The 26,711-nt window shown below is 38.0% G+C and overlaps 2 protein-coding genes and 1 non-coding gene across 4 annotated transcripts; all 3 read right to left on the reverse strand.

The window, feature by feature from the left end:
* Positions 1-2,331: 2,331 nt before the first annotated feature.
* LOC115803935 (small nucleolar RNA SNORD107) lies at positions 2,332-2,405 on the reverse strand. The gene has a single exon (XR_004024743.1). It is a non-coding gene; the product is annotated as a small nucleolar RNA SNORD107 (small nucleolar RNA).
* Positions 2,406-5,792: 3,387 nt separating this feature from the next.
* On the reverse strand, positions 5,793-17,199 carry SNRPN (small nuclear ribonucleoprotein polypeptide N). The gene is made up of 8 exons (XM_022566360.1): positions 17,181-17,199; positions 11,518-11,575; positions 10,082-10,233; positions 7,734-7,845; positions 7,129-7,281; positions 6,546-6,684; positions 6,066-6,191; positions 5,793-5,960 (listed from the first exon to the last, which is right to left on the reverse strand). Exons 2-8 carry the CDS (start codon positions 11,518-11,520, stop codon positions 5,923-5,925), a joined length of 723 nt encoding a protein of 240 aa, XP_022422068.1. The 5' UTR covers positions 11,521-11,575; positions 17,181-17,199; the 3' UTR covers positions 5,793-5,922.
* SNURF (SNRPN upstream open reading frame) lies at positions 11,519-25,196 on the reverse strand. Of its 2 annotated transcripts, none has more exons than XM_022566364.2 (4): positions 25,086-25,196; positions 20,476-20,571; positions 17,217-17,345; positions 11,519-11,663 (listed from the first exon to the last, which is right to left on the reverse strand). In XM_022566364.2, the coding sequence occupies exons 1-3, from the start codon at positions 25,097-25,099 to the stop codon at positions 17,237-17,239; spliced, it is 219 nt and encodes a 72-aa protein (XP_022422072.1). In that variant the 5' UTR covers positions 25,100-25,196; the 3' UTR covers positions 11,519-11,663; positions 17,217-17,236. The 2 variants fall into 2 exon arrangements, 1 of the variants encoding a protein (XP_022422072.1); XR_016392025.1 differs by lacking the exon at positions 11,519-11,663 and adding an exon at positions 14,916-16,287 and having other exon boundaries at positions 17,181-17,345.
* Positions 25,197-26,711: the final 1,515 nt, after the last annotated feature.

The raw sequence follows: 26,711 nt of genomic DNA on the forward strand, positions 1-26,711 counted from the left end.
CTTCCTTGTTTCTTGACTCAACCCTTACAAAAAAAAAAAAAAAAAAATCAGAAAATAAAGGTTAAACGGGAAGCCAAATTTTGCCTGTAAGGCAAATTTCTTGTACCTTTTGTTCATTCACATGTTGATTCTACCAGTAATTAAGACAACAATGTAACAAAACTTACTATCCATCAAAAACCTACTAGATGCCAACTTTTATGACAGGCCTTGGAAAAAGAACAGTCATAATGACACCAACTCCTCTAGTGAACCATTAATGTTTCATTCTCCTATCTATGCACATTCTTGTAATCATTTTTCCAAAACTTGTCATGTTATAATCTTAGACAAACAAAAATATTATTCAGTAACTCAAGGCTTTTATAAAAGTTTCTTCTTCATTGTGACTTAAGCGATTTTGGGAGGTGGAATATTTGTATTGTTACTTTGACATCACTTAGGGCCATAATTCACTCTTTTAGTCGAGAAAACACCCTGTCTAAAATTCAAATCCACTGTCTAGCCAAGTTCTCTAGAGAGGGTTACACATTATGCAAAAGATAATTAGAAAAATATAATGCCTGAATTTTCTGCCATCCTACAAAAGAAAAATTGGTATCACTGCAATAACTTATTCTCATAGCAATCATATCACAATTTTTAAAAATCCTCTGTGATTTCTTATTTTATTCAGTCCAAGCCATGGAAATGAAGTCTCCTTGTTTCAAGTCTGGGTTCATTCTTCAGTTGCTATAGCATGGGGAGTGACTCTGTTTTGACTCATATTTTATATTCTTTACCACTTACAAACCTAGAGGAATCCCAAATAAAGTGACTAATTTTCAGATTTCATAAGTAAAGTGGACAGTTCATTATAACACTAACACTACAGAGAACCATCATTAGAAAACAGTACTAGATTCCAATAACCAATATGGCCAGAGTATTTATTTACTGCTAAGCTATAACATATTTGATGAAATTTCCCCAGAAAACAGGACATGTGGAAATCTATTGGTATTGCCAGTTTATGGTCCACTTAAAATGACCCAGAAGTGGATGCTTAAAATAAAATACATATGCCTAAATGCAAAGTAATTCAAGTTATGCATAGTTCAGTGACTAAAACAGAATATAAACTGGATAAACCTTACCCTAAAAGTATAAGTAATAGGTAGAAGTTACCACATCTAGGAAATCAACACACTATTCACTGAGATCATATCTACTCTTAGAAATATTTGTTAAAACATCTACGGCTTCCTAGAAATTTTTGTTTATTGGTCATTTTTATGACTGAAGGGCAGAAGTCATAGAAACAAGGTTTCTTCATCTACCATTTGCGAAGCTGAATGAAGAATCCTGTAGCAAAAACCCAGGAGCTCCCCTGTACTAACTGCTCCTATTCACTGCTGGCAAAGATGGACTGGCCATGTGAACACCTGAAGCTGTATATTAACATTCACATCTAGAACAAACATAACTGGATTTCAAATACTGCTCTTCTAGTAGGCCTTCACCATGTAACTAAACTGAAACAGCACTTTATTTCCACTTTCCAACAAAAGTGACTAAAATGTATCCCTATAAATACATTGTAAACTTCATGACAAAGTATTTAGCTTTTCTGAAACACATCCTGGTAATACACTAAATAGCTATTCCCAGATAAGGGTCAAACTGCCTACTGAGACTACGGAGTATTAAGAGTATGAAATTAGATATCAGACAGCCCTAGATTCTAATTTCAGATATTTCACTAAAAGAAGTAACTGTAAAGTATCTAATAACATTTAAAAAAATCAGTAATGTCATATTTTTTAAATATTTACCCTGTGATAGGCTCTGAACGCACTGACCAACTGCAAGCAACTGAAGAAAAAAAAAAAATTCCTTAAACACCAACATCCCTGTAAGGGCACTTACCACATTCATTGCGTTTCATATGTGTTCCATAAATATTCTTTCTGGACAACGCTTAGACACCTAGAACTCTGTCATTCAATGTCTGATCCAAGAGGTGGCAGCTTCCTTTTTATATGTCTTTGTTTCCATCTCGCCACCTGTGTGCCTTCTGAGATCCAAGGGTGAGCTCCCATTTTTGCTTTGAACAGTGTGTGTGGGCACACACACACACACACACACACATATATGTATATATAAAAAAAAGAAAAAAGAGAAAATAATTAGCTCAGAAAAATCTATGAAAAGAAAATAAGGGATGTTTGAAAAACTGGCGAAGTGTACGACTACACCTGCCATTTCTAGCTATTCAGTTTTCACATGTCAAGCCAACATTTTCTGCCAAGAATAATGTCCTCTGAAAAGTCTATTGAGGCACATTGACTGGATTTCAGAGTGTCCTTTTAAGCTCAAATTTTGAAATCATCATGTTCAGACAAGGTCCTGTGTCATCATAAACCTAGTCAAGGCCTCTGCAATACACTCCTACTTTTTTCTTTAAACAAGGTTATTTTACCTTGTGGTTTGGTCCACAAAAGGAGTGGTTTGTTTCTGTCCTAAAGGCAGCTAATACGACTTTTAGCCTTGTTGCAACACTACTGGGTAGGATCCACAATGACATTTCAGAAAATTCAGTGACCAGATTCTCTCTTCCTTTGGCACTGCATATGACTGAAAAAGTTTCAAGACCAAAAAAAAAAAAAAAAAAAAGATAACATGCATTGCTTTATTTTAAGAAAATACAAATACTGAAAATTATTATATTTATGGCCAGTCCCAAGGGAATTAGAATGCAAAGATGAGTACAACAGAATCTGGCAATGTATTATAAACTGAAAACCATGTATCTGAAAATTTCATGATACAGCAGAGGCTTATAACAGACTATGTGCTGTAATCAGTAAAAGTTTTATTTGAAATTAATACAATAAAGTGTTTCTGATCTTTGTAAGATTTTGAAAATGCTAGACAAGTACTACCATTTTCACATAATTCCATAAATTACCTCTACCAGTAAAGACCTATAAAACAAAACATCAGTTTTGTTTACAAAAATTAAAGACTTCTGATCTCACTTATAATGTGGAATCTAAAAAAATCTGAAGAACAGAATGGTGATTGCTTCCAGGGGCTTAGGGGGTGGGGGAAATAGGGAGATGCTGATCAAAGGCAATAAACTTTCAATTATAAGATGAATAAGTTCTAGGGACCTAATGAACAGCATGTTGACTAGTTAACAATATTACATTGTATACTAAAAATCTGCTAAGATGGTAGATCTTAAATATTCTCACACACACAAAAAAAGAAATGGTAACTATGTAAGGTAACAGACGTGCTAACTAAACTTACTGCGGTAATCTTCTCACTATATATACACATTACAAGACATCATGCTGCGTACCTTAAAATTATACAATGTTATTTATCACTTAGATATCAATGAAGTTGGAAAAAATTACAGGATTTTAAAATTTGACAGGATTACATGATTAACAATGAGTCTATGAAGGCAGGGAACTATGTCACATCTGACATGCTTTTACACCAAGTCCAGTTTACCTATCACATAAGCACAGAATACCACAAATAACTCAGAAACATGAAGGTTATTTAAGGTAGTATAACTATTATATCCCAGAATTCTTACTTCAGTTTTAAAACGTCCCAGAATTCTAATTGAAACTGTAAACCACACTGAAAATATGTATTGCTATGCAATGTGTATATATTTATGGAGTCGGTTAATAAATGTGAACAGGAAATCAGTAAGTTGTTGTCCAACCATGTTTTAGATGAAACATGTATTCATTTAAATGCAGGAATGCAGGAAAAATTCTTAGGGACATCACGTATTTACTTCCATGAATGTTTGCAAACTGAGTATACTGGTACATGACCCCAACGGAACTCTGCAGAAGCTTTGAATTAGCAATCCATAACAAAATACCCACACTTACCTTATACCCAACATGCAATTACATGCATATCTGTGTCCCAAGTTTTCTTAGTATATTTTCCACAATTAAGATCTCTTAAAAAAAAATTCAAGGAAGCTCTAGGCAGAGAAGACTATTATCACCAAACAAAAACAGCCATTAGAAATAAGCATCTTGCAGAATATAGAGCTCTCATCACTCACCTCTCACTTGCAAAAGAGGCCATCTTTAGTTAAGAATATTAGAGAACACGTCTTCTTCAAATATGCCGTGTGACCCATGTCAAAATCTAAAGGCCATGCATGCCAGCAGATGTATACAAGGATGAATGTCTTCCCTCCAAAAACAGAAAAAGAGTACCACAAATTATTTGAAGTTGATCCAGTGAGGAGACCGCTCAGAAAATAAGGCTCTTTACATACTCTTGCTCTAAAAACTGAAGGTTTTATCTGTCATATATATCAGGGTCAATTTTATCCTAAGAGAATGGTTGGTTTTGTCTACAGTGATCCAGATGCCTGGGGCTCTGATAACCACAGTTCCTTTGTAACATTCACAAACTCTGAAAAAAGTATCACATATGTATTATAAAAATCTCCTAAATGAAGGAAGGCTTGGCTTCTTTTGTTCCTTACCTCATAGTGGCCATTGATCTTAAAAACTACTTTGGGATAGACCACATAAAGTTGGTGCCAGCAACTGTAGTCATCTTGAAGGCCCCTTTTCTTCCAGAGACTATTACTTGAAAGGTTATGATTTAAAAGCTAGAAAAGGAAACACAAATACAACCACTGCTGATAAACATCGAAGGAGAAGACACAATCAGTCAACCAGTCTTAAATTATTAAGGAGTTACTACCAATATCTAACTGTGCTATTTTACAAGCTAATTCCTACAATCAATAAGGACTCATTTATTGTCTAGTTGAAACCTTAGCCGTAGAGCTTAAAACCTCCTACCTCTTCCTTTTAAAAGTGATTTCATTGTTCCCTAACCAATTCTAACTGTATCTAGATATCTGGCCATTCCTTAACTATAACTGGAAGATAATGTCTACTTCTCTGAACACTTCCCGTACATCACTAACTGATGCAGCTGGATATAATCATAATTTGTACTTAGGAGTGTCAACTGTCCCTGGCGGTCCAGTGGTTAAGACTCCATGCTTTCAATGCAGGGGGCGCTGGTTCAATCCCTGGTCAGGGAACTAAGATCCTACATGCTGCGTGGCACGGCCAAAAAGTAAAATTAAAAAGAAAAAAGTGTCAACTGTATTTCAGAGTGTAAGTTATCTTTAAGTAACACAACTTGTCTCAAATATGCAGTCTCCCCAGCTCCCAAGACCCACGCTCTGCCATTCATTTAAAAATTTGTAAGTAAATACTCACTAGTAGGGAATGATGATTACTCCAGGATAGTGTCATCTCTCTGACCGCACAGGCACAGGGCACAGTAAAAAGCTCATCAACTGAGGTAAACTTGCAAGCAAAAGGAGTACCCTCCTATTCCAAATGCTTTGATTGAATGAACAAAGTCTAATTCAACACCACAGTTTCCTTCTATAGATGGCCTTACAAGGCCTTTCATCACATCCCTACTTTCCTTCAAGTATGTATGGCATAGTAAAGCAGAGAGGGCTATGTGTGAATCTTACATGAACCACTTAACCCCCTGGATCCTTACGTATAAAGGTTATTACCTGACACCAGTCAGTGCACAAAGTCAAAGTTATGAAGCTGAAAAAAGTATCACGACCATTTTATCATAAGAATTAAAGAGAAAATTATTTAAATGAGTTGGTTAACAGGATTTACCTAATCCAAAATAACTTCAAGACCAGAAAAATCCCAGTCTTCACCCTGACCTCAAAAATAAAAACAAAAGGCAAAAAAATGTACAACAGTTGCTCACAGTTTAATTTATGCATTTATTAGCTAATATTAATGCAGCAGAGAAGACAAAAGCTCACAAACACTCCACACATTTCACAAGACACATTGCAGGAAAAAAAAGTGACTAAGAAGGATCAATAGTATCCTAGGGTCTTGGTGGACGCATTCCTGGGGGAGGTGGACCTTGAAAAGAAAAAGCAAAATTCCATGAGATCATAAAATAATAGAAAAACATATAAATATTCAGGGGCCTGGATAGCACCACTGAGAATATGAATACCCACTAACCTCTTATTCCTGGTGGAGGGGGTCTCATTCCTGGAGGGGGCATGCCTATTGGCGTCCCTCGAGTAGGAGGAAGCCCAATTGGTGGGCCCATGGGTGGTCTCATACCAGGTGGAGGAGCCATAATTCCTAGAATGAAAAATGGCAGAAATAAAGGCCTCATAAATCAGCTAAGATGGGAGCATTAAACACAAGATAATATTTAAAGAAATAAGCCTGGTACTAAGTAGAGTTGAACAATTTCTCCTTGACCACTGCCATGCTGGCCATCCCAACTCAAAAGAGTCCATAGCCTTTCATTTAAAATCAGTGTCCAAAAGTGGAAAACATATTCCAAGTTCCTAGTTAGGTAGTTAGGCTGGGCCTTAATTCAGTATCTTCTTATTTTTCATCATCACTCCTCAAGATGATACAATTTTTTCACAGATCCACACCTATATCTAAGAATCAAATTCTTTTAGTTCTTGTCCATCAATTCCTTACCTGGAGGTGGAGTTGCTCGACCAACAGGTGTAGGTGCAGTCCCACGCCCTGGTGGATACTGAGTTGGGGCTCCAGCAATGCTCGCAGTAGCAGCAACTGCAGCAGCTGCGACAGTGCCTCTTCCCTGTGGGGTCATTACCTGAGAAGGAATGGTTAGAAAGACAGTAAAGGTAAGGCACTTCCTTGCATCATTCAAATACAGAAAATAAGCAGTTGATCACGGACTATTAAACAAAAAATTAAGGCAATTCTGCACTTCTCTTATTCTCATTTAAAAAAATCTTGGCACACTATCACATTCTCCTTTAAACTGAACATGCCCCCTTTTAACCTAATCAGTCCTTTTGCATTTTCTCAACTCCGGTTTATCCACCCATATTCCTCTTCACTCACCCACAGTGGTGAGTTACTGTTATCATGGTGGCTTTAATCTACTGCCTTCCTAATGTACATCTGTACCTTTCTTCCTTCTACAGTATACGCTGCTTACATAGTATAGTATGTACGCTCAGATTTTTCAATCTCCTCAGCCTCAGGTTCTAGGCACTTTCTCCCAATAATATAAAAACTTGTGGTTCCTCACCTGTTGGGATGGCCCCCCAACCCCTCGGACAGGGCCTGCTAATCCAGCAGGAGCCTGGGGAATTGGAACACCAGCTGGAACACCTCTGCCGGCTGCCCTACCAACCCCAGGGCCTCCTGCAGCTCCAGCAAGTGGTACCCGAGCAATGCCAGTCTGAAACAAAAAAATTATAGCTTGAAATCAAATGATTTATGAAAGTTATCAATAATCTTATTCCTAAAAAACTACCCCTTTCCCACCATTTTCCCATTATTACCTATCTCATATTAGTTCTGTATTCAAAATAGCATCACGGAAGGCATCCTACAGATTAAACTGTACATTTGTCAAATTGTGAGTCCATATATTTTCATGACCCTACCAAGAGGAACTAAATCACCAACTCCTACCCTTGCCTAGGTTGCAGCCAGCAGGCAGACTAACCCATCAGAAAACCCTTAATCTCCCAGAATAGACAAGCAAGAACTTACATCAAGTGCCAGGCACGTGTTACTTGACAAAGGCACACTATACTGTGCCTCTGCTGTACCCTGATTTAGCAAATATTTCAAATAACGTGATGTCCTTCCACATTAATGTTCTGTCCTGTCCTACATCTTCCTTACATCTTTGGGGGGTGGTCCCTCCACAGTCATGGAAACCAAGTTCTCCCCACGCAGCAACACCAGGCCCAAAACCCGCTTTTCTTCACGCTCTGGCTGCTTAGCATTCTTTGGCCTGTAAATCAGAAGAAAATTTTAGTATGATAAGTTATGGGTCACTCACTAACATTTTTATAGATAAGTATCAATGAAGACAGTTAATGAGTTATGACAAACAAAACTAGACTCAACTGATGTATAAGGGTGAATGGCTCTTTTCCTATCATACTTCAATCTTCCAGAGTGTTCCCTCAATGTTATACTACAGCAAAACTAATTTCTTCTTTGTGAAACACAGATGCAAGTAACGCAGCTAGGACTGTTTTTTTAATAGTACTGATTGCAAAACTTGGAATTTTACTTTTTTCTTTCAGTTTTACTGAAATATAATTGATATACAGCACTGTGTAACTTTAAGGTGTACAGCATAATGACTTACATACATCATGAAATGATTACCACAATACGTTTAGTGGACATCCAACACGTCTTATAGATAAAAAAGAAAAAATGTTCTTCCCTGTGATGAAAACTCTTAGGATTTACTCTCATAACAACTTTCATATATAACATACAACAGTGTTAATCATACTCATCATGTTGTACATTACATCCCTTGTACCTCATTATCTTAAAACTGGAAGTTTGTACCTTTTGACCACTTTCATCCAACTCACCCTCCCCCATCCCCTACTCTGGTAGCCACAAATCTGATCTCTTTTTCTATGAGTTTGTTCTTGAAGTATATTTGACCTACAACACTATGTTAGTTTCTGATGCACAACACAGTAATTCAATATTTCTATACATTATAAAATGATCGCCACTGGCTAAGACTTTAAAGACAGGCAAAACTGAAACCTCAAGTTTTCATGTTAAGATGGGATTGAAATCATTTTTTAACTAAATTAGTAAATATTGATGACAGACAACTGAAATAAGAGATGGGAACAGCAAGAGGCAATGACAGCATACCAAAAAGTTTTTAATAACAGACACCTGTTTATTCCTGGACTTACCACATACTATATAACCATGGGAAATTTTTTTGAAAACTTTCTTCTAACCTCTGTGATTCTAATTTCTTCATCTGTCAGCAGCAAAAATCATACATGCATGAGGCTTATACCATATACTACAGGTAATGCATTATTTAGGTGAGATTATCCCTGTAACTTACTGAAGGGTAAAACAGAAATTAAGAATACACCTAAAGCATTCATCAAATGTCTGTAGTATTCATCAACACTGTATTTTTAAAAATTCTTTTCAGTGAAAAGGCAGATTATTTAAACAAAAAATTAACATTGAAGCATTCACCATCCTAAAATTTCTGAAATGATCCAACTTTGTATGCAGGAAGACGACTAAGAATGAATAAAAAGGGAAGGACAGGAATATGTTACTAATTCTATTCAGATTTGAGAAGAACAGACTTATAGCAGTCAGGCAAAGGTCATCATCACCTTTCTCTTCATATCTGAAATCCCTAAATGAAGCAGTCAAATTAAATTTTTGGACAGTATATCGTTAACTGTGGAAACAGAAGAAATAAAGCCAATGGTCAAGGGTGATGCCTTGTAAATTCTGCCAAGAGCGTGAAACAAAGCCATCTTGAACATCTGGAGATATTACAAGCACTGCCCCAAATACTCTGAATGAAAAGTCAACTGAATGGAAGTAGAATGTCCCTGGGATCTAGCAAGTGGCATGCTCTTATTGTTAAAGGAAGCTCCCCAATCACAGGTGCAAAGAGGGTGACCTCCTATGGTAAGGCACAAACATACAGACATTATTTCTGAAGAAACAGCATGGGCAAATCACAAAGATAAATAAGCAAGGGGATTAGGGATTGAGACCAAATCAACACTGACCATGAGGATTCAGACAAAACAAGGGGCATGCAAAGAGGCTGGCCAAACAATTGCTAGACACAGCCTGAATTATTCTATTCACATCTCAACTCCTCAACCATGAAGAGTAATTGTTATTCTTAAGATTCCCTCAATCTGAAGGAATGTTGCAGATTAATGTTACTGATCATTTCTCAATTTTCTAAATAAATATAACTTGTTATTTTGATCATACCATACAGTCTTATTCTCAGTTTAGTTCATAATTGTATTTCCAAAATTAAAACAGTAGTGTGGATACAGCTGACTCTTAATACTGGGAGATTCATCCAATTCATAGATGAGGCCAGGACATTAGACAAGAGACCAGTCCTGCCTTTACCCTACCTCCTTCATTTACCCTCCCTACTGTTCAGCTTCTCCCTCAGTATCCCACTGCCCAAACCCAAATGGCCTTACTTGATCTTCCTGAACTCATCACAATCACAGAGGATCAAGTTCATATGTTTGTCAAAGGCCTTAAAGGTGCCAATGAAGATCCGGCCATCTTGCAAGATACATCTCATCCTATAGTCAATGTGCTGCAGCATCTTGCTGCTCTTTCCCACAGTCTGGAAGGAGTAAGAGAAGAGTTAGTCATCAGCTTGTCTGCAGCTACTTTCTAACCCTTTCCTGTTTCTTCCCCACTCCTATACCAATCCAAACCTGGCTTTCTTAACAAAAATATCATGCCTCCATTTCTTTTCTCCATACCTTTAAGATACTAGACCAAATTTGGACGCAGGACCATTTATACTCCCCTATGGAACGCTCTGCTTCTCAGAATCCCTCCCTATGCAGTTTTCCAGTACCCTAAATATATTTCCTCCCCAATAGAGACTCCCAAACCCAGCTCTCCCTTCTAGTATTCCATCATTTTAATCCCTGTCCTTTCCCCAATTCTAATCCCAAGCTCCACCCTCATACAGAATACTTTACGCTGTTAGCTATTTCTTTTCCTCTAGACACCTAGCGAAATGGTGGGAAACTCCTATCTCCATCACATCTTTGCAACTCCCATCGACCCACTGCAAATACGATGTATCATTTTTCAGTTCCCTTTTAAAGATCTCTGTCCTAGTTCCACCACACCCCACATCCCATATAATTCAGAACTTTGATCAGTGTTCCTCAAACTCTTTTTCTTTCATTTTTGTCCCGCTAAGGCACCTTTTTAAAAGATTATCATCCTTATTGCCCACTCCAATGAAACTTTAATATGCAGAAATACTGTATCTACATACTGTGGCCCTTTTGAAGACCACAAACCACGGTCAAATCTAACATTCTTCCCATTCCTCAAAACCTAATTTTCAGTCCCTTTGGATATCTTTCCAGTTAAGAATATATGTTCTTGATTAGCTAAACTTAAACAGAAACACAAAATGGATTAGGATGCTGTATTTCTCTCTACAGACAGCCTTCCTTTGTACCAAGCAAGCCTCAAAGCCCCAAACCCCTCCATTTTTCTTTCCCTGCTGATTCTGCCAAGGCCTTTCCCCTGGCTGTGGTTTTGTTGGACCCTTCATTTTTAAAGTAGTCTTGTTATCTATTGAAATCTGACCTCAGAGTCCCCCATCTGCAGGACAGTCCCTTACCACTGTAATTATGACCAAAAACTCTCTTTTGTATTTCCTCACAATGCAAGATTCCTCTTAAGATGTTTCCCAAACCATTATACCACTGTAACAGGACAACAGACATAGGTCTTCACCAGTTGTTATTCCATGAAATGAAGCGTCATCTCTATAGATTAATTCCATATTAAGAACCCCCAAACACCCCACACTCTGGAAATCTATTATATTGGGCATTTACATTAGCTTCTCACCCCTCTGCCCTAATATACATCTTACCATGATTGCTGTTCCACCAAATCCAATGTCCACAGGCAAGTTTCAGGATCCTTAAGACCTAAGGGAAGGCTACAGATAAAGGTATGACGCACGTTCTCCTACAAACAATGCAAGCTGGGGCGGAAGCTTCGAATAGTAGATGGAGCCTGCAGAGGAAAGCATGATCTAGCTGCACTGCAATCTACCATGTTTTAAAACAGGTAGACAATTTTGTATGAAAAGCACTATAAAAGACATTCAAAAGCATCCCCTCATACTCTCATACCCACCAAGTAAACACCAAATTTCACTATTCCATCACCTTAACTTCCACACTGTACACACCCAGAGTTAACAGGTGGTTAAATTTAATTTTACACAGAAATTTTTAAACGTTTCAAAAATAAGCTTCATTTTCCATTCCCAAAATGCATTATTTTCTCTTTCCATCCTTATTTAAGGTAATGTTTCATTCTCTGGTCACAAATTAACACCAAGTCATCTCAACTTCAACATTTTGGTATCTTTAAGTTTCTCGATCTGAGTTAGTCCAAACTTTTGCTCCTTCACTGAACTACCTAAATGTTTTCTACCTCAGTGTTCCCTTTCCCCAAGCCAAAGTCCCTTCAAAATAAGCTAGGAAATCTCCCTTCACCAAGAAGCTAATATATTATCATATACCTGCTTAAGGTGTCCTTTGTTAAAAGGGGACGTAAAACTACTAAATGTTTACACGGATATACGGTCAACTTTCTTAGTAATCAAAGAAACAGGCATTGGAACAATACTCTCATTTCCCCCCAATATACTTAAGAAAATGCTTTGAATAAGTATGAGAACCAAACCTAGCCAAAACTGGTAAAGGGTCTCAAACTGCTAATTATACTCATTTAAAAGGAAACACACAAATTGTTGTCTCCACTATGTCTCTATATTCAATAGAGAAAATTTGCAAACAGTAAACTGCTTAAGTACATTTAAAATCTATTTTAGGATGTGAAAATGAAATCATTTAAATAATGGTTATGAACTATGGCAACATCAAAACAAGTAAAAGAATGGTGAGGATACCATTATACATGTGGAAATATAACACTAGATTAGAAGAGATCATAATGATATAAAATAAATAATTCAGTAAGGATGGTAAAATGTAGAGGGGATGTTTCGCTATAATTACCAAAATTTGATGGCAGTTCAATACATTTTTATGAGAACTTGGAGGGTATCAGGTTTTCTAATAAAATAAACTGATCATTACTCAGAATATCTCCCAAGCTTTGTTCTCCACATGTAAACCACCATGCATCCTTTGTGCAGCTTTTCCTGAAAGTCAATCCTCCCCCCAATAAATGTAGTTTCTAATCCAAATTCACATGAGAAGTTTAAGGCCTATAATTCAGATGTTCTGAATTCTGACAGGATTCTCTATAAAGCAGACTATAAATTCAGGAATACTTCGTATATGTTTGAATCACTAGCAACTTCCACTTTTATGATAGCATATCTAAGATTTAAGATCTTCATCAACCTATGGAGACAGGAAGTAAATCAAGTGGTTATCTGAACTAGGGGTGGAAATGGGGAATGAATTAAATGGGCACGAGGGGATTTTACTTGGGTAATGGAAAATACTAAGAGTATATGTGGCAGTGACTGCAAAATTCTGTAAATTTATTAAAAAGCACTTGTTTATAACTGGATAAATTCTATGGTATAGGAACTATACACCAAGAAAGCTGTTTTTAAAAAGTAAACTGTCTGGACTTTCAAATAATGGTCAAAGTTCATAGTAAGATTACTTTTTACACTGCCATTGGTGCCCTCAAAGAAAAATACAGCTAAACGTTGAACAAGACACTACTACTGGAGCTCACTCCCTTACCAACAATGGAGACATGCTACCAGACAATGAGCCACAAGACAGTGATTATTAGGGGAAAAAAAAGATGTAGCTGGATGTAGCTTTTCAAAACTTCATTTAAAGGAAAGAAATGTAATCACAAAAAAGTTTCAGATGTAAAGATTAATATAATGGAAACCAGTATCAAATGTGCATTTAAGGTGGGAATTTGTAGTCACCTCTCCAATAAAAGTTTAAAATTCAGAGACAGGGCTTTTACCTTCAAGTGCCAAACAGATTTTAGAGTTGAGATTTCCCAATCCGACCTGTTTCAAATGTTTTATCCCGCTTGGCCTTTCAGTAAACACATACGTCATCAGCCCTAGTTCATAGAGTTTAGCTATTAAGAGATGAACAAATGCAAACAAGATTTCCTGGTATACTGGATCAGAACAAAAAAGGAAGGCCAGTCAGGCATGTGTCTGTCCATCTAACCTGTTTGAGGTTCCAAACCCCTCCCATACCCACTATCTTGTTACCTAGTTATCAAGTATAAAAATGCATCTGGTGATTTGAGTCATGGACTAAAGAACTGGAGACCTCAGAACTGGGGATGTAATATGTATAAAATAATTTGCATAATAGGATATACATTTCACTCAGAATAGGGGTTGACTGACTAGGGAGGTTAAGAACGGCTTCCCTTAATAAGAGGGACTTGAAATTTAGGAACACTTATCTCTCGTCCCTAAATTTAGCACACCATAATCATGAACCCTTGTAAGGGAAAGGAGATATATCACTTTGTAGAATGATCAAATGTATCTCTACAGTAAAGGAGAACAAAATGCTTTATGAGGAAGAAGATAAGAGCAGCAATATCACACTGCATTAAGGAATTAGCAGTTACGGTAAATCTCCTGATGAAAGTGCACATAAGCAAATAAATGGCCCAGAGAGCCTGACCAAAAATATCCTGGGATTCCTCAGAGGAGGAAGTTCTCAAACTTTTGAAAAGTGTGGAGTTTGAAATGATTAAACTACGTAAATATGTAAAGCTTCCTTAAATCAAAGGATATGATGGTCAGACTTGGCCAAGCAACATGTAAGAAATGAGAAGTCACAGAATAATGGTAATGTATTAGTGTTCATTCTCTTGGTTAAATAACAGACCCTTCACAGAAAAAAAAATGCAAAATGTCTAACATGAGAAAACACAAATAAGTGGAAACTATTAATCCACAAAGCAATGCCATTTAAACCAGAGGAAAATAATGTTTCCCTTTTTGAAACTGTTTATTTATCAAAGGGAAAAAAAAAAGACAACTAAGGTGGTACTGAGAAATTATCACTCTAGTAAGTATTCTTGATGGCAAATCAACACTGCTTATGATGCTGTTAGAAAGCAACATAACAAAACATTTAAGAATCATACTAGTAATTATACCCTAAGCCCAAAATTGGATCCTTACCCTAATAAATTAAAAATACCAAATATATCTTAAAAATATAGCACTAATATTTATAACAGCATAGCAAACTAGGGAAAAAAACACAGGTACAAAGGAAAAGTAAATCATGAATGGACCATCATTTATTCATTACAAATGATAACTGTGAGGACTATGTAATAAAATGAAGGAACATTAATGATATACATATAAGCGGAATAGTTTAAAAGCATGATTACAATTAACTACATTTTCAAAAGAAAAGCAAAAGGGCAAAATGAAAGAAAATTCAACCTCATGCTGCTGTGGTTGAAACATGGGTATTTAAAGTCTGTGGTTTACTTTCCCTTTTTTCTTGGCTATCACTCACATGATTGAGATTTTTATAACGAACAAGAAAACATATCAATTGTTAAAATGCCTTTACCCATTTACAAGTATAGTAGACTTTAGCACTAGTCTTAGACCTGACCCTTATCCCAGAAATTCATCTGGTTCTCTACCCTGGGATATTTACTTCATATACTCTCCTTCTACAACCCCTTTCCCTTCACCACACTGTATATTATCACCACTTCCCTACTGGCCCCATCTTAGTGTTTTCATCTTTGAAAGTGGTTCTCTGAGAGAGATTAGCCAACTTTTTCTTTTAAAAGGAAAGATAATAAATATTGTAGGCTTTGCCTGCCATTCAATGTGTCACAAATACTCCCATCTGCCACTGTACTGCCAATAACAGCCACAGGCCATACGTAAATAAATAGACATGGCTGTGTGTCAATAAATTTACAAAAACAGGCAATAAATGGGCCAGATACTTTACCAACTCCTGCTCTATAACAATCCTAGTACCTAGTACTGTTTAGATAAAACGAGCACTTGAAACTCAGAAAACTGGATGGCCCTACTTACAGATCATAATGTATAATTTAAATAATACTTTACTCAGGAACTTACAAGAGTATGTAAACTGCACTGAGAAGCCAAAAAATTCTTGGTTAAAAATAGACAATTATGCACACTTACTTATTCAAAAACGCCCTTACTCTGGGGAACAGCTGAGGACAATCATCAGATTCTACCCCGCCCCCTGAAATCAATTCCACTGTCTTGCAATCAAATCCAATCAATTACTGGAGAATGCTGGGTAAAGGATTCAGCTGGGGAGGGTTTTCCCTTTGCTTTAAAATTTGAAATGATGGCCATAAACAGGCCTAATTAATTTGAGTTGAGGGGTTATATTTCAAAATAGAAATAAAGAAAATCTAGAAGAAAACTCATCTATAAACCCCTTTTCTCTAGTAGTTTCTAAAAAGTATATATTAAACCCTTTGGATTGAGATTTTAATTTTTTAAAAGTCGGGAAGGAAAAATAAAGTATTAAATCAAAATTAATAGCGTTTTCCTAAAAATCTAAGCAACCAACACAAGACACACTGTAAATAAACCTACGTAACATTGAAAAATCATAGATTAATAGCTTTATTACATTGTCAGCTGATTCAAACACATTGGTAAAAAAAGGTAAGAAAAAGATAAAACAAAAAAATTAGTAAATAAGCATGGGAAATACTTAGCTTCTCATTTGCTAATGGATGTGATATGTATTTATAATTCAATAGAAACAAATTATATATAATTAACATAAACAATGAAGATGAAAGTGTAACTGGCACTATATTTTTTCATGACAACAGACTAATGTAATAATTCATAATACAATTCAGAAAATGTACCTTAATTTCAAATTCCTTGACTCAATTTATTTTTACATCTGCATATCCAAGGAAATGATCCTATCTAAAGTTTTATGCAAAGCAATTCACTGAAGCTTTATTTCAAACTACCAGCAGAAAAAAAATGAAGTCTCTCACAAAAAGAAATTATAAAACATATTAGCAGGATATTCAGCAGCTATTTATAATGAAACATTTTTCATATGTTAAGGTGAAAATCAGTACAAGTTAAATATGAATAAAACTACCTAGGGCTTCCCTGGTGGCGCAGTGGTTGAGAGCCCATCTGGCGATGCAGGGGACATGGGTTCGTGCCCCGGTCCGGGAAGACCCCACACGCCGCAGAGCAGCTAGGCCCGTGAGCCATGGCCGCTGAGAGGCCCACGTACCACAAAAAAAAAAAAAAAAAAAAAAAAGAACTACCTAAAAAAGCAAGGACTATACAATGTCTGAAAAGTAATACATGACAAGTATCAGGGTAAAAGCATTAAGACCCTGCTTTTACTTTTTTAAACTTTCTGCTATGTGTTTATTTGTATGAAGCCTTTAAGAAAAAAAACTTCTTTGGACATATCCCAAATAATTAAATGACCTCCAAACACCCTACCCTTTAATTAGTTCTTTATTCTTGATCATAACTGCATCAGCTCTAACCTGTTTTGTTTTGTTTTCTCTCTTGGAATCAGCTACCTGGGTGTTCCAATACTTCTTTAACCACCTCTTGGTGTCTCAGCTAAGAATGCCTGTCTCAGTTCCGCCTGGAAATCCACCACAGGTACTTGCTGCTGCTGCTGAGATCGCCTTGGATACAGGTGACACCTATGACAAGAACACAATACATATAAATGAAAAGACATTTTCGTATATAGATAACAATGTGAAAGAAAACACAGAGACCCTTACATTTAAGGAGATCCTCATTTAGGGTCACAGCATGCCATTACCTTATGAAGAAAGTATAAAACTGGAGACTCCACACAGAGTTACTGGGACTGAGGGATACTTACCCTCTTGGGGGATACTAGCAAGGAACTTAAAAAAAAAAAAAAAAGCTCTTTTTGTTTAAAATGCCCTGTGAAAGTACCATCAGTATAATATCCATCACTTACTTTCCAATCTGGAAACAATTCTTTAACCCCCAAGGAGGGAGGTGGGCATTTGTTAAGGCATTTCCAGTGAGACATTAAGGCTGTCATTCATGCTGACAAGAAGTCATTACCTGAAACAAAGAACTTCCAGGGCCCAGGCTATTTAAGCTCTTAAACTATGTAAACAACCATCTATTAGTCATCAGAGAATTCTGGAAAAAACGCTCAATATATTCCTACCTATCAGTCATCTGGCTGTGAATCTGATCCTGAGGATAAGAGATGCAGGAGGTTACACAGTTGCTGGCTAATAATACAAGCACGAAAAAAAAAAAATCACCAGCCATTTCTGCCCTTGTTGATAAGTATATATATATGAAAATATTCAAAAGCAGCTGGATTTGAAAATGGGACTATGATAAAAGGTTTTCCGCTATTTTCTGTAGTTTTTAAATAACATTTTTAACATTCTGTTATATAATAAAGAATTAGGCTGGAGGTAACCTCTAATCCTTTGAGTTTAACAAGTGATAGCAGTATCTTTGTTATTCATGGTGGGCCTCTGGGATCACACCAAAGTTAATGCTAACTAGATGACTCAGGATTAAAGCTGGGCTTAGAGAATATCAATACTGTTTACCTGTTCCTATAATCCACTCACAAAGTGGATAAAGGTAGCTGGGGAAATTATACTATTTTCCTAACTCAAAACTCCCCTCAGATTCTTTCCCTAGTGCAGCACCCTCTAGTATTTTTACATAATATACATAACAGACATCAGGAAAATGAAGTTATTTCTTCTTCAAAAGCAACAAAATATTTCCATAGATATTGACAAACTAATGACACCTAAAGCAGTCTTTTACAAGATTAGGATATGATAATCTGTTATACTGGTCCACATTGATGCTGCACTGGATAAAGGCTCTAATAAAATATAACAAATATGATCGAACCTTCACCCACTAACAAAGATCCTCCCCCAAGAAATCCCCTCCACCCATACCTCCACCAATCTCTAAACTACCTCAAGATATTTCTAGAGACGCTGGGGAGGAAAAAATGGCACTTTTAAAAACTCTGAAGTTACAAGAGACTGAAGGGGAAAAATTACATTACTATATAAAAGAAAATAGGCAAATGCCTATTATAAAGGACAAACTATAAACTATTCACTCTTAAATGTTCCTTTTCAAAGTAATTTCCAAAACGAAAATGTAACAAAGAATAATGAACTATGAAGAATAAGTAAAATAAACATGGGAAAATGGAGAAATCTTTCGCCTCACCAATAATTTTAAACGTGCAAATATACTGAAGTTTTTCCACATATAAAATGAACAAATAACAAAAATAAGACGCAAAATGTTATCTACTTTTTACAACAATTTCTGTAAAAAGCTTTACAATTGAAGTGAAATAAAATACAAATAAATATTAATAACTACAGCTGACCCTTGAACATGGGTTTGAATTGCGTGGGTCTACTTATATGTTGAGTTTTTTTCCAATAAATATATTGGAAAAGTTTTTGGAGATTTGTGACAATTTGAAAAAACTTGCAGACAAACCACAGAGGATAAAAATATCGAAAAAAGAAAAAGGTATGTCATGAATGCATAAAATATATGTAGATATACATTTAACATAAAAATATGTGTTAATCAACTCTTTATGTTATCAGTAAGGCTTCTGGTCAACAGCAGGCTATTAGCAGTTAAATTCGGGGGAACTCAAAAGATATATGGGGATTTTTGCCTATGTGGGGGGTTGCGCCCCAACTCCCTTGTTATTCAAGGGACAACTGCAATATTAATTTTCAGATTGACTGCTCTTACCTTCATTGTAATAACTAAGAAAAGCAAGCAACCTAAATATCCATCAGTAAGCTAATGATAAATATAACTATGTTATTACAACACCCATACTCTGCAATTTGTAAAATAAGGTAGATTTATATGCACTGACATGGAAAGATCCCCAAGGCACATTGTTACAGAATAAATCTCATGTATGTAAACAAACAAATCACAAAGATGCCTCCCCTCACCCCATGTGTGTACGCATGAATGCATAGGAAAAAGTTTGAAACAATAGAGATCGAAGTACCTGAGGATTATATCTGGAGAGAGAAGGGGAATGGAGTAGTGGTATACTGAAGGAGGCACTCACTTTTTATCTCAAAATTATGTGTTTTAAGAAGAGATTATATTCATATATTACTAATACTTATAATTTTGAAAAATAACAGCTTTAGGAAAGAAAAATGATGTTACCCACAGATACTGTCAAGATTTGTGGTAATGACAAAATGCACATAACTGTAGACTCAATATATACCATGTCATTAGAAATGTTAATATATTTTTAATTGAAATGTCCCTTCTAGAAATACGTATGCATATCCTAAATAAAGGGAAAAAATGTATACAAGTTTTTAACTGGGTAAATGTACTAAAAATAAAATTCTAAATATTGCAGAGAAAGCATGAATACATAAATTAACATCTCTTCAAAGCACAGAACATTTTGCAAGCACAGAAAAAGTGACTTAGTAACAATATAAATACAGCAGAAATAATTTTAATATAAATATGTTGAAGGATGTAGAATTTTATCAAGATACCACTCACCCACACATATATGGAAAAAAGGGAAATACTTATTGCTAAAATTTTAACAAAAGTTGAGTTAAGTTAGGATGGCATGGTTAAGGATGATTTAACTGCTTTTTTGCTATATCGATATAACATGCGCAAGCTTCTTTCATTAATTAAATTCATTTCAAGCCCCTGATCACAGGATACTTTGTTCCAATTTGAAAATGCCCTAAATTGGTTCTCAACGCTGACTGTACTCACTCCTGGTTGCTCAGTGAGGCTGTTCTTCTCCGTTTGACTTGTACTTCTACCTCTGGTACGTGCTGTTCTGTGGTCCGTCTCAGGTGTAAACGGTCCCTGAAGCAGAAAGAGGATTTGTTTTATCCACTTCATCAATTTTTGAAATAACCATTTCTTTAAAGATTATAGGGACTTCCCTGGTGGTCCAGTGGTTAAGAATTTGCCTTCCAATGGAGGGGACATGGGTTCAATCCCTGGTCGGGGAACTAAGATCCCACATGCCACAGGGCAACTAAGCCCGTTCACCACAACTACTGAGCCCACGCCACAACTAGAGAGCCTGCGTGCTGTGACAAAAGACGCCACATGCCACAATGAAGATCCCATGTGCCGCAACTAAGACCCAAGGCAGCCAAATAAATAAGTAAAGATTATAGTTAGAACTATATTTAGTATGATGGAGTTTTTAAACTCCATCTAATTAACCTAATTAAATCTAATTAAAACACGGTAGAGTGATGTATGTCAATTATATCTCAGTAAAACTGAAAAGAAAAAAAAGTAAAATTGAAATCTTAGAATATCTTTATCCACCAATAGTCAAAATCTATCCTAAAACCACTTTCTCCCTTTATATAGATATAAAACTATACACTTACAGAGATACATTTATATACAGGCATACTACCCATACCTACATATCCCTGAAAAATAACGTTGATTCTAAAAATGGTTTGAAAAATATTTTACTATGATAGATCATTTTGTATAGTGGAATAAAGAATAAAATTTAAATTTCAAAATGTCTAAGCAACCTCTTGTGCAAATGCTTCTTAGGATTTGCAAAATAAGAAATTTTAAAACTGTATAAAAAAAAGAAACAGCCACTGACATTATAATCTTCAGAACAGTGCACAAAATGTCTGCTCAAAGGATCTGAACATGAAATCTACTTGGGTCAACCAGATTAGAAACTACAGGAACCACTCATGAAATTGAAATTCTAAAATGTCAAATCAGAAAGGAGAGAAAGGCATTTTACACAAGTCATGCAATGTAATATATCAAAGGCAGAATTCAAAGGACACATACCAAAAGATAATTCCCTAAACCTGTGCTTTTAGAATTCACGTTTAGATTATGCAAAGTAACCAAAATAGCTTACCAATAACCCCAAATTGTTTTCTTGCTTCAAAAACTTCAATGTTCTAATCAGGCAGTAGAAAAGACCATTTTTTAAGAAATCACATATCAGATTTTTAAATGGTAAAAGTACTGAATATACTTTGCTAATCTCCTTGACCGTTGATTAGACAATGTGACAACACCTAAAGTACCTAATGAGAAAGAAATCCATAAATAGGATTTCATCAAAAGTGAACATTTCAGAAAATTAGCACTTAAGGAAATAAAATGTTATATGTACATAATGTTAATTTTTTGCTCCAAAATCACTTTCATTAAAAAAATACTAATCTGGAAATGCACTGAAAAGAAAATGTGATGAGATCACACAATATTTTTCCTAACGGCCTAATATTCTATCAAATATTTAGGATGCCTTACACCTCTCCCCTCAAAAAAAACTCAATTATAAACACAATGACTAGGACCTCAAGAATGAGAAATAAAAAAACACAAAGATAATGTGAGGTAATCCCAGTCTGTGATCTTCCAACAAACGTAAGACGATCAGGGCCTCCAAAAAAAACGCTATAGAATCATCAAGAATTCTGAGCCACCCAGCATTCAGGAACCAGAAAATAAACTTCTCTGCCAAACCTTTATTAGTGAAGGATGCGGCCTTAACCATCAACAACTCTTGCTCAACGTACCTTGCTTTAGAAAACACCACAGAGTCCTTCGACTAAGTGTCCTTGCTCTAAACTTCAGAAAGCGTTCGCACTCCCTCCCCATTCTCAAAAAGACATGGTACTATACCAAATATTCACAAGGCAGGAGAGGGACCTTCAAACTTCACCTCTTTCCACAGGGTCCGCCATATTGAGGTCCTGAGCCCGAGGGCAAGACTACAAAATGGCGGACCAGGAATGATGCAAACTCATCTTGCAAAGGGCCAAATGATCAGAAGTTCATATTTGAAGCACTATCTTCCTACAAGCAGAAAAAAATAGGTGCAAATCATATAAGTATCGCAAAATACCAGACTCCTGCTATTTTTCAAACTACTGGAAAATAATTCCAGAACAAAGCTTCCCAGGCTTCTGAATTTGTATTTTCCTTAATTACATTCTAACTCAGCACACAACCAGGCGTACTGTTTATGATGCACGAGAAAAAAAAGAAAAAAGGCAAGCATATCAAAATCCTGCAAAGAAAGTCCTTAAAAATATCCCCCCAAAAGTCAAAGTAGTGGAATACATAATACAGGAATAGTTACTTTGTTAATTATCCTTTCTCAGCAAATATTCACAGCCGCTCCAACTTCAAAAATGATGGAACGAAACCATTAATTTAAAAATTCGATTAAGGGCAAGAATTCACTAATCCCACATACACCCACATTCTACTTTTCTCTCTCCAGTTCTCCTTGAACAAGCACAACTCAGCCCTCAGTTCCTAGGAGCTCTGGAGGAGCTGCGACCCCCTGATTTAAGGAAAGTATCTATAAAGATGACATCACCAATGGAATATCCAGCGATTAAGAAATACGACAGACACTTAAAAGAGATGCAGTTGTGGAATTATATAACCTGGAAAGTTGAAATCAGAGGTTATAGAAACGGGAATTGTCTAAAGGGATACTGAAGCCACCTGAATGTGGCGAACAATTAACACTGTTCACAATACAACCTAGGGAGAATCTACAAAAATGGAAAAGCTCCTGCACCGGTGATGGAGGCTGTCTTAAGTAGCACAGTAAATCCCGGAATGCCCTCACCTCTCTTGGCCTCCAGGCCCTTAAGCGTAACAGAAAACCAGGGGCACAGTGCGGCTGCCCTGCCATTCCAGGCAGGCAAAGAATGTACAAATTGCCCCCTGTATAAATCTCTGATCTCCCCACCTTCCTCACTCCGCTGCGGCACTGCAAGGAAATGGTGGAACGCCAGGCAGTGGCTGAGCAAACCTGTCTCCTTCCTCCCCTCCCCCTACCCCCACTGCAGCACAGTAGGGAAGAAAACAGGGATTGGGCACACAGGTGAAGAAGGTGGCTGGCCACCCCACACAGCAAAGACTGCGCAAACCCCTTCCCCCGAAGCATGCCCCACCGCAGGGGGGAAGTGGTGTCGTCACTGCTGCGCCTGCGCACCCTAAACCCACACCTTCCCTACTGCGGCATTAGGACGCGGCAACCGCCCACCCAGGCCCGCCTCCTCTACCTAGGACGTCGCTTTGCAGAGGGTGCGGCTGACACCCCTGTCAGGCAGAAGTGGCACAGCTGCCCCTCCCACACTGCGGCACTGGGGGGAGGGGCAGCACCCCCCCCACACACATACCCCTCGCGCCTGCGCAGACCCATACAGCTGCGGCAGCAGCCATCTTCGCGGAGCTGCACAATGGCAGTGACGCGACACCGACCCCCGCACACTCCCGGGCCGGCCTTAGAAATTCTCATTCCAAACGCAGGGAAAACCTATACGAACGAGAGACACCCCTACGTGTCACATCCCAGAACCTGGCAGGTCCCCCGCAAGATGCACTAAACAGGCTGTGGACATCATATCCCTCATCTTACACCAAACCCACAAATGTGAGAAATATAAAGGACTTAAGTATATAAGGACCGGACATTTCTGCAGCCACCCCTTCAGCTGAGGCGCAGGGTAGGAGTTTCGCCACAGTATTCAAATTCTAAGAGCACCACTAGTCACAGAAAATTGAACGTTTTCTTTTCTTCAAACGAATGGCCTCCTCCAACTGCCCGCCCCCGCCCCTGCCCCTCCCCCTCAACCGCCTCTACCACTGCCCAGAGAGCGACTCCGCGAGATCCCCAGCCCTGTCACGGCCCCACCGCCACCCTGCGGCCCCCGTCATCGCTGTCATCCCGCCGTCCCCACACACCGTGGCAACACAGGCCACCCCGCCACACTCCTGCCACCCCCTCCAATCACCCCCGCCACAGGCACCGCGGTCACCCCGCCGCCTCCTCCAATCATCCCCGCCACAGCCACTGCGGTCACCCCGCCGCCCCCTTCATATCAGTGCCACGGGAACCACCCCAACCACCCCCTCCCACTACTGCCACACACCAGTGCCTCCGCGGACACAGCACCTGCTGCCCCCTGGCCAGTACTGCGGCCCCACTGACCCCACCCTTTGTACCCTCCCCCACTTAACACACCGCAGTGGCCACCGCGATGTACCCTCGCCACCCGCGGTCATGGCCTTGGACCTCAAGGACAAAGGGCCACCCTAGAGAGGGTCTGAGGGGACGCGACAGGATGGTGTAGACACGCCAAGACCTGACAAGACGCGGAGAGAATACCCCCGAGGAGGGTCAGCCCAGCCCCAAATCTCCAGAAGGTGCCCTATCCGGCCTCCGGACAAAGAACTTGAGGGCCCAGATCCCCAGTAAATACTGAAATACTTCTAGTTCTGGAAGCCTGGGATATCATGCAAACAAAAATGTTTCCCATGCTGCCTCTGAGGGAAGACACCACACGGCTGACCTGGCCCGCTCCATCGCGCCTCTGGCCGCTCCTCAGAACACAACGTTAGGCATCTCCGGCAGCAGCTCTACTGTACGCGGCCTTTGCCGGGGCGGCACCAAGAAATACGCCGGCTTTGCCTGCGCGTGCGCGGCAACCCCCTCACCACCGGGCCTTGGGCACGCATGCGCGTCTGTTTGCCGCAGTAGCGGTGCCGCAGCCCTGCAGGTGCCCCGGTGCCCTACCTGACAGGAAAAACTGGGGGATGGTATCTTCCGGACCCCAGGTGATCAAAGCACGGGGGCCTTAGGGGTGGGGGGAATCCAGGAGCCACCACCAGCCTGCAGTTAATGGCTCTCAGAGTCGCACTAAATGTTACAGTGGTACTTCCACCCAGGGGAGTGGGAATTGAGTATTTATTTTTTGTGAACATTATAAAGTCCGTACCTTTTTCAGATTTCCTTAGGTTTTTCCCCAGTGTCCTTTTCCTGTTGAAAGGTAACATAAATATTATGTTCAGTAGTCATGTTTCTTTAAAACTCCTCTTGGTTGTGACAGTTTAGATTTTTTTTTGGTTTTGTTTTTTAACTTTCACCATGTTTATATTTTTACAGTGATCATTAATTACTTTCACAATTAAAAATTATTATTAAGGTAAAACAAAATTAAACTTCACTCTAAGATCTAATGTACTTGACTGTCAGTTTCCTGACTCTTCTTCACCCTTTTCTAGCCTGCTCTTTCTGACAAGTCTGACTACTCTATTAATTTCTTGACTGCTCTATAGTATTCAGAAGCTGCCTTTGGATGCCGGGGAAGGCATGATAGGATCCCTGACCTTACAGACGATCTAGAGACAGCAGCCATTTTGGCTCACTCATTTATTGAAAGCGGATATTTTAAATCAGTTTATAGGCCTGGTGAGCATATCCTGCAATTTGGTAATGAATATACAGAAAAGGAAACTTCCCAGCAAGCTATAAGGACTGTGCAGCTAGAACCTGATGTCTCCCAACCATTCCTTTTTGTAAAAAAAAAAAAAAAGTCGAGACATCCCAGTTCAAACACTCAAAGATATGAGCTTAAAGAACATAAAATCTGGACTAAAACTATTCTGTATACAACTGAAGCTGAAGTCTGCAAAAACCAATCTGAACTACATTACACCGTATTCAAAAATTAACTCAAAATGGATCAAAGACTTAAATGTAAGAGTAAAATGTAAATCTCTTAGAGGAAACATAAATGTACATTTGTGTGACCTCGACTTAAGCAATGCTTTCTTAGATATGACATCAAATTTACAAGCAACCACACAAAAAAAAGATAAATTGGACTTCATCCCAAGTACATTAAAGTTTTTGCTTCAAAAATCACTATTAAGAAAATGAAAAGACAACCAGCATAATAGTAAAACAAATATTTGCAAATCATATACTAGCTGATAAAAGAAGACTTACAATTCAACACTAAAAAGACAAAACAAAATTTTAATGGGCAAAGGATTTGAATTAGATAATTCACCCAAAACTGGCAAACAAATAGCCAATCAGCACATGAAAAGATGCTCAGCATCATCAGTCTTTAGCGAAATGCAAATGAATAGCTCGTTGAGATACTACTTCACACTCACTAGGAGGGCTATAA

This window comes from Delphinapterus leucas, chromosome 2 (genome assembly GCF_059928025.1).
Source record: "Delphinapterus leucas isolate spDelLeu-1000000601 "Yukka" chromosome 2, BTC_Dleu_Yukka2, whole genome shotgun sequence".
Taxonomy (NCBI): domain Eukaryota; kingdom Metazoa; phylum Chordata; class Mammalia; order Artiodactyla; family Monodontidae; genus Delphinapterus; species Delphinapterus leucas.